General features: G+C 43.5%; 1 protein-coding gene across 2 annotated transcripts; it reads left to right on the top strand.

The window, feature by feature from the left end:
• The first annotated feature begins 268 nt into the window (after window positions 1-268).
• On the top strand, window positions 269-8,067 carry LOC137304066 (peptidyl-prolyl cis-trans isomerase-like). 2 transcript variants are annotated; one of them, XM_067972500.1, is made up of 6 exons: window positions 269-355; window positions 6,800-6,830; window positions 6,915-7,003; window positions 7,087-7,183; window positions 7,710-7,785; window positions 7,876-8,067. In XM_067972500.1, the coding sequence occupies exons 1-6, from the start codon at window positions 281-283 to the stop codon at window positions 8,009-8,011; spliced, it is 504 nt and encodes a 167-aa protein (XP_067828601.1). In that variant the 5' UTR covers window positions 269-280; the 3' UTR covers window positions 8,012-8,067. The 2 variants fall into 2 exon arrangements, with proteins under 2 accessions (XP_067828601.1, XP_067828600.1); XM_067972499.1 differs by lacking the exon at window positions 269-355 and adding an exon at window positions 3,816-4,067.
• The last annotated feature ends 651 nt before the right edge of the window (window positions 8,068-8,718 follow it).

Genomic DNA, 8,718 nt, shown 5'->3' with positions numbered 1-8,718 from the left:
CCTGGAACTTCCTTCCTAACAGCACTGTGGGAGAACCTTCACCACACGGACTGCAGTGGTTCAAGAAGGCGGCTCACCACCACCTTCTCAAGGGCAATTAGGGATGGGCAATAAATGCCAGCGTTGCCAGCGACTCCCACATCCCATGAACGAATAAAAACAAAGGGCGGGTTGGGTGCAGCGAGCAGAAGAATCGCAGCCTGATACTTTCGCCATTGTTACAAGAGTTTTGAACCAAATACTGCTCGTAATTAGCGCAGAGCTGAGAAGCTGCAGCACGATGGCTGGGAAGAAGCCCCAGGTTTACATGGAGATTTCTGCGGACGGCGAGCCCCTGGGCCGGATCACGATGGAGGTGAGTTGCGATTCCTGGACACTTTGGACCTGTCCGGCTCCCGGACCGGTTTAAATGGTCACTTCTCTCCTGCGCTTTGAAAGGAAATGGGTTCAGTGGAGTGAACAACTCGTAAGCAATTAATCTGTTATTTTATTGAAAACTCTGGCTGAAGGCAAATAATGTCTTGCGCATTGCAAAATCAGATAGAATATTTCTGGATTCAGTTGCTCGTGGATATGTGAACTTTGGGGAAAATCTGAGCAGCGATGGTGATCAATCCGGACACATTATTTCTCATGTTGAACCAGTCATTTCTCAATGATTTTATTATCCATAAGATTTGGAGTTCTGTATTCCAGCATTTGTGTCTTTAACTTCTCTGAACTGTTGGATTTTGGAGTTCATTCAGAGCCCCGTGTCCAGTATTAAATCCAAAGTGGACGCAAAGCTGATGGAGTGAAGATATACTTTGCATATTTTACAAATACTTAATGTAGTAAATATTCTAGTAACAGCCACTATCATTGTTGCACCAAACTTTATTTTTGGCTTTTCAATTTGGATATTTTTGACTCCTTTTGTTTGAAGACCAACAATTCTTTGCCCTGTAGTTTGTAAATTGGGTCGGAGTCATTTAAGAAACGATCCGATGCTGAAAAGGGACTGGGGTCTTTGTCGACGGGTGAATTCGGATTGATTGAAAGACCTTCCGATCCAGAATTATCTTGTGACTAAAGCACTTAACAATTGAACTAATGACAGTCCTAGTACAGAACTTGGAAGGTTGGTGAGTAGAAGCAGCAGGATTCTATGGACACCATATAAATTCAGGGTCTGAGCGGCACCTTTGAACGGTGCATTCACACTACAGGTTTAGTGTCTGACTCTGACCTACTGTATATCTTTTCTTCTCTTCACCCGCCACCCCTGGACTCCATCACTGGAGTCTTCAACCATTGCAACCCTGCATTCTGGAATTCTTTCCCTAAACTCCTGCTGGACTCCGTTCCTTTTCCCTTTTGCAAAGCGCATTGGGCACAGTGATAACTTCTGTGACTACAACCATGGCACATTATTCTGCCTTTACCTCTCCATAGCTGCTCCATTCTCCACTGACTCTCTCTGTTCCATTTCTGGGAACCACCCTCATCTGCTTCTGTGCCTACTGTCTCCAGCAATGGCTTCTCCTCAGTCCCGGACAGTGACCTCTGGAATGTCCACCCCTCGTTTCTGGTTTCCATGCTGCCTCTTGGAGCCATTATCTGCAGGTATGGGTTCAGCATCCTTACGTCTGCCGAAGACATCCAGCTATATCTCTCCTCCATCTTGTTGATTTCGCGACCATCTCTGTTGATAGACTGCTTATTTGACATTAAGTCGTCAATGAACCAGAACTTTATCCTGCTCCCCTCCCTGTATCCTTCCCCTCCCTGTACCCGTGCACTGTGCACACCTCCGTGTCCAAATTGCTCCGTGGCTTTGTCCCTCCGCAGCCTCCTTCAGCCCTATGTCTCAACCAATGCCGTATGGTTCTCTGACTCCAGCCTCCTCTACATCCTTCCTCTTGCAGCTTCTCTTCAGGTAGCAGAGTTTTCAGCCATCTTCATCCAACTTTCTGGAGCTCCCTCCTCAACCTCCACGTCTTGCTGCTTCTCTCCCAACCTTTAAAATCTGCTCAAAAGCCTATCTTTTCAATCCTACATTTGGTCATCCATCCTAACTCTTCGATTACCGTCCAGTGTTTTTTTCTGTCCCATGTGAAGGCCTTGGGACTTTTTATTATACTAAGAGTGCTCTATAGGTGCAAGTTGTTACAGTTAATAACATACGATACCAATAAACAAATGTGTAATTTAACACCATATTCCTCAGCAAAAATAACTCGAGTTGGGAATACATCCCCCAATCATCCAGTTGGTGAACATACTTCTGGTGTGATACTAAGCTATATAAAACATTAAAGCACAGGCAGACTGTCCCAAGCGACCTGCATGGTGGAAACAGCTCGTTTTAAGCATGTTTGTTTTTAGTGCAAGATATGCAGCCTGTCGATTCGACAACTGGAACGCTCTGTGTTGGTAGCTCAGTGTTAAACACAGACATATATAATATCGAAACACAAAGTGACATAACTGAGTCATTTTAACACCAATATTGGCAGGTTCGGGACATTGACTTCATTGTTCCTGACTTTGCATGGTCTTTGTGCTTTCACATTGATACTTTTTTAAACCAGGGGAATATGTTTGTTCCGTGAATGAAATATTACGATTATGGGCCGCAGATGAAATCTCTTAATTCCAATGATCGGATCAGACTTTCTGAATCATCTTTATTGCTTGTGGTCCTAAAAGTGAATGCAACTGTGAAAAGTCATTCTCTGGATTTTAGGTTCAATGCAATTCAGCCTACATTTCACTATTTTTTTCTGCTTCTAGAAATATTGACATCTGTGAAAATAAATGTATCTTGAAGTACATTCTGAATATGGTAGAGTAACAGTATCGGCTACAATAGAAAGGAGAAAGAACTTGCATTTATATAGTGTCTTTCACCACTTCACAATGTGCCAAAGTGCTTCACAACCAACAAAGTACTTTTGAAATGTAGTCAATGTTGTAACGTAGGGATGGTTTGCCATTTAAAATGGACCAGCAGAATACCAATGATGCCTGCACTATACTGCTGTGTGACTTTACATGAGCTTTAGTATTCAGTGTACACCGACTGTCTGCGGGCGCTCCATCTCCATCCCAACAACCAAACTGACAAAATTCACTGATTCCATTTTGAGTTCCTGAAATTAAGTTAAGAAAATCTCGATTTTCCCTGTGAGTAGGATTTGAGATCTCACTGCTGCTGTCTGTGTTAAGTGGGTGGGGGTGAGATTGGTCGACGCTGGTAGCGCAAAACCGGGCTCGGAGCGAATGAGGCGCCCGTTTTTGCACCTCGTCCGATTGCCCTTTTCATTGATTGCAAGAGTTTAAAAAACAAGACAGAGCGTGAACTGGTTTAAATTTGTGCAATTGTTTATCGCACAGGATTGTGTATCAAACAGGTTTAGATTTTTTTTTCTTTTTTTGTCCCTTTTTTGTGATTTTAGGTCCCCCTTTTATAAGTGGGGAGTTAGAGTGTGTTTATGTACAGAAAAAAACAAAGAAAAACCAAAACCAGTGTCAAATCAAAGTTTTATGATCCCGGTCCAGGATGCACTCCAGCCCCTGCGTTCCCGCACAGGTTTAGATGTTTTTTTTCACAAAGAAAAACCATAACAAGTTCAAATTATAATTTTATTATTTCGATCCAGGATGCACTCCAGTCGGTTTAGCTTTTTAAAATGCGAATGGTCGATACTGTGAAACATATATTTGCAAGAGCTGCAGTTTGATTTGCATTCTGCCTCAGGCGGTGCGAAGAGCCGGAAACAGGAGGCGATTCTGCAGCTTGCGGTCCCGCCGCCGCCGCCGCGCTCTGTGATTGACAGCTCGGGATTCAGGGTCCCTGCCGGCCGGCCGCATGCGCAGTGTGCAGCGCGGTGCCCGCTGATACAATGTTTCCGCGCGTGGCCCGATACTTTCCCCAGTGTTGCAAAGGCACCGAGAGGCTGCACAGAGTGCGGCCCGCAGCTATCGCCGGGCTGAGAAGCCGCAGCGCGATGGCCGCGAAGAAGCCGCAGGTTTACATGGAGATTTCCGCGGACGGCGAGCCCCTGGGCCGGATCACAATGGAGGTGAGTTGCGGTTCCTGGACGCTTCGGACCAGGCCCCAGTTTATCACGTGGAATGTGCGCTCCCACTTGAGTGAGCAACTTTTATGCAATTGATCTAAAACTCTGGGTGTGGGAAAATAATATCGGGCATTACAAAATCCGGTGGAATATATCCATCAAATTGATGGTGAACATATGAACTATGGGGGAAATCTTACCGGCGATGGCGGTCACTTTTGCTAGACGAAAAAAGACCCCGGCGCATCTAGTTGACCGTCTACCATCTCAGTGGTCGCATGATACAACGGTGATGAAATTGTTGACTAATAGCAATCAATCTCTTACCAATTACTCTGCAACAGGCTCAAACATGACACCAAGAAGACTCCAGTAGTGGAGAGCTTTGGGAACCTTCAATTTTGTGCAATTAGGCTTTTTGAATTTGGAATTTTGACTTCTGTTGTCGTATTTGAAGGCCAACAGTTCTTTGACCTGTAGCTTATAAAACAGTTCTGCATGCAGTCTACACAACAGAAACAGGCCATTTGATCCTGGGCTTTATAAATAGAGGCATAGAGTACAAAAGCAAGGAAGTCATGATGAACCTTTTATAAAACACTGGTTCAACCAAAATAAAAACGGGCCATTCAGCCCAACTGGCCAATGCCAGTGTTTATGCTCCACAAGAGCCTCTTCCCACCCTACTTCATCTAACCCTATCAGCATATTCCCTTCTCCGTCGTGCCTATCTAGCTTCCCTTTAAATGCATCTATGCTATTTGCCTTAACTAGTCTTTGTGGTGGCACATTCCACATTCTTACCACTTTGGGTAAAAAAAAAGTTTTTCCTGAATTCCCTATTGGATTTATTAGCGACTGTCTTATATTTTTGACCTCTAGTTTTGGACCCCCCTATCCAACAAGTGGAAATGTTTTCTTTGCCTACCCTATCAAACCCCTTCATTATCAGGTCATGGTACATTGGCGAGACCATGCAGACACTCTGACAACGGATGAACGGACACCGCGCAACAATCGCCAGACAGGAGGGTTCCTTCCCAGTCAGGGAACACTTCAGCAGTCAAGGACATTCAGCCACCGATCTTCGGGTAAGCGTTCTCCAAGGCGGCCTTCGAGACACACGACAACGCAAAATCGTCAAGCAGAAATTGATAGCCAAGTTCCACACCCATGAGGACGGCCTCAACCGGGATCTTGGGTTCATGTCACGCTATACGTAACCCCACCAGCGAAAAAAAGTTATCTGTTTTTAATACAACGGGTCATTCTCTCTCTCTTCCTTTCGGATGTTTCTCTCTCTCTCTCTCTGTCTTTTGTTCTAGCCGTTTGTATATTCGGTGGTCCTGTATGTAATGTCTCTCTGTCTGAACACTTTGATTGCCTTGACAACGGGCGGTTGGAAAGATTATCTGTAATCACCAGGCATTGTTCTCTGACTATAAATGCGGTAACCTTCAAGGAATCAAACACTTCACCTGACGAGGGAGAAAGCCTCCGAAAGCTTGTGATTTTCAAATAAAACTGTTGGACTATAACCTGGTGTTGTAAGATTCCTTACATTTGTCAACCCCAGTCCATCACCGGCATCTCCACATCAAGCAGTATGTGGCCTCTTTATTTTTCCTACCAAAGATAGCTCAATTTTTTTCCCCCATTTTCTGACTTTGGTCATTAATTATGAAGGTTCAGTGCACTGGTTCATTTTTCCAAAAGCTGCCAATTAGTCATGTATCTTGTTTTAGTGTGTTTTTTTAAATGCTTTTTTTTTTGCATCATTGTTTTAGGACTCATCGTGGAAGGCTGCTGCGTGCGCATGTTCCTCACTTACTGTGCTTTTGTGATTTTATGGCAGTATGTGAGTTCAGTCTTGTGGTGTCTACATTGTGGACCAACAGAAAATAGCAGGAAAAGTGTTCATTCCCATACAGGAAGTTTTTTTTTCTTTGTCTTCTCCCATACAGGAAGTGGTGTGAAAAGAATCTGTGAACCAGGGAGCTATTTACTTTGCACAGTAGTTGCAAAGAAATAACCGGACCCTTTCCTGTGTAGTAGCATGGATGCAAAAAGCCTGGAGTCACCAATGAAATGATCTAGATGCTGAAATGGGGGGGGGTGTCTGTTGGGGTCTTTGTGGATGGGAGAATTAGGATTGACTGTCCTATCTCATTTGTAATTACCATGTGACTGAAGCACTTGATGATTGAACTGATGGTCTTTATACAGAATTTGGTAGGTTGGTAAGTAGAAGCAGCAGGGGTTTCATATAACTGAGACTTTGGGTGCTTGAATGTCACCTTTCAATGGTTCATTAGGTGGAGAAGGCGAGCCAGGTATCATTAGCGTATAGGTGGAAGTTTACCCCACCTTTTACTAATAAAAAAAAAAATCCTGCCATGATACCACTAGTTTCCATTGGATAGCTGGCACTGTCTTTCTGAAATTAGGGTTCCCCAGACTGTTGATATTTGCAAGGAACCCGGGAGTATGTTAGGGATTTCCCCACACACAGTTTGAAAATCACTGGATGCTTATTGAGCAGGTATGTGATAAAATGACCTGTATACTGTCAATTTTTACAGTTAGTCTGTATGAAACTTGTTCATGTGTAGGTGTTTTAGGTTTTAAAAGTCTTCATACAATGTTTGAATAGTGATTACCTCTGTAAAGCTGCAGTGTTTTTATTATTGTACATGATGGATATACTGAAGCTGTGTACTGCTTGTCTCTTTCAGCTCAGGGCTGATTTGGTCCCAAAGACTGCAGGTAAGTCCCATGAACTGACTGATGAGTTGGTGAAAGTTTCAGTTGTTTAGATGTGTGGTCTTACTCTGAATTGCTTTGTTGCAGAAAACTTCCGTGCCTTGTGCACAGGTGAAAAGGGTTTTGGTTACAAGGGCTCAACATTCCACAGAATCATTCCCAGCTTCATGTGCCAGGTAAAGGACAATGTTATTTTGGGAATAGCTCTGTTCTTGTTTCAGTAGATGACAAATGACATGTTCAACTTTTAATTGTACAGGGTGGTGACTTCACAGCGAACAACGGCACAGGTGGAAAGTCCATCTACGGTAACAAGTTTAAGGATGAGAACTTTGAACTGAAGCACACAGGAGCTGGTAAATAAGATGCTTGGCATATTTGTATTGGTGCTTTTCAGGGTTGAGGTGGTGAGAGTAGAGGAGGTAGATGAAGGGAGTGTTGGAGAGAAGGAAGTGAGAGGATTTATTCGGTGTTTACATGAGAAGCACAAGTATTGTAAAAAGCAAAAATATTCATCAACCTGAATTTTGATTAGCAAACAAAAGCAATTGTTGAATTTAAATCTGTACTTATAAGAACAAATCTGGGCCTATGTGCTATCAATAAGGGAGAAAAATAGGAGTTTGTTACTTGGGTTTATTGATTTCAAAATCCTCCTGTTATATTTCTACCCACTTTCAAAATCTACCTGCAAACCTATCTCGCTAACCTTCAGTCATCTCTCAACTACCACTTGGTGTCTGACTCTGTTCTTTCTCCTGGGCCTAGATGTGCATTTTAACATTTCACTACATTAAAGGCACTATATAAGTGTGAGTTATACAGAAGATCAAGCTGAACACATTTCGGAAATGTTTACCTTTTGGCGTCTTACTATTGCAGGTATCCTGTCTATGGCCAATGCTGGGCCAGATACGAATGGATCCCAGTTTTTTATTTGCAGTGAGAAAACTGATTGGTAAGTATATGGTGACTTAGTATTTTCTCCTTTTGCAAATATTCACCACAGCATTTGTTGGTTACTAATGTCTGTTGTTGAACCTTGTAGGTTGGATGGGAAGCATGTTGTATTTGGTTCGGTGGTAGAGGGGAATGATGTCGTGACCAAGATGGAGAAGTTGGGCAACGACGAGGGCCGTCCCAAAAGGGTGGTTACTATCGCTGACTGTGGACAGCTGGCCTAATTTGTTTGTGAATGGAATTATACAACTTAAATAAAATTTAATTACTTGCAGTTCCAGTCTTGTTTTGCACTGTAGTATATTTTTTAAACACCTAATTGCTTTATACCACTTGTATTCCCCCAGCTGAGTTCAACTAAAGTGCCACAAACTTGCAAATCTCCTTGGGACCGTCTCTTGAAGGTTTCTCTCCAGAATTTTAAAATTCATTGCCCGGGATATAGGTGTCACTAGCACGGGCAGCATTTATTGCCCATCCAGGTTATCCTTGAGAAGATGGTGAGTCTTCAACCGATATAGTCGATGTGGTGAAGGTACTCCCACAGTGTTGTTGGATAGGGAATTTCAGGATTTTGACCCAGCTACTATGAAGGAACGGCAATATATGTCCAAGTCAGGATGGTGTATGACTTGTGGGGAAACTTAGAGGTGATGGTGTTTCCATACACCTGCTGCCCATGTCCTAGGTGTTGGAGATCTCTGGTTTGGGAGTTACCATTGAAGAAGTCTTAGTGCGTTGCATCCTGTCGATAATACATACTGCAGCCATGGTGTGCCAGTAGTGGAGGGAGTGGATATTTAAGGTGATGGAGGGGCAGCGAAGCAGGCTGCTTTATCCTGGATGATGTTGAGCTTGTGTTGCAGCTGCCCCCATGCAGACAAGTGGAGAGTATTCCATCACGCTCCTGATTTGTACTTGTAGGTGGTGG

Source organism: Heptranchias perlo, chromosome 36 (genome assembly GCF_035084215.1).
Source record: "Heptranchias perlo isolate sHepPer1 chromosome 36, sHepPer1.hap1, whole genome shotgun sequence".
NCBI lineage: Eukaryota > Metazoa > Chordata > Chondrichthyes > Hexanchiformes > Hexanchidae > Heptranchias > Heptranchias perlo.
This window is presented reverse-complemented; position numbering and strand designations above follow the sequence as displayed.

Excerpts from the sequence above, each read along its gene's own strand:
- LOC137304066 (XM_067972499.1), top strand. The coding sequence starts at position 3,888 with ATGTTTCCGCGCGTGGCCCGATACTTTCCCCAGTGTTGCAAAGGCACC. Across the intron at positions 4,068-6,799 it reads TGGGCCGGATCACAATGGAG|CTCAGGGCTGATTTGGTCCC; the intron begins GTGAGTTGCGGT and ends TGTCTCTTTCAG. Across the intron at positions 7,184-7,709 it reads ACTGAAGCACACAGGAGCTG|GTATCCTGTCTATGGCCAAT; the intron begins GTAAATAAGATG and ends TTACTATTGCAG.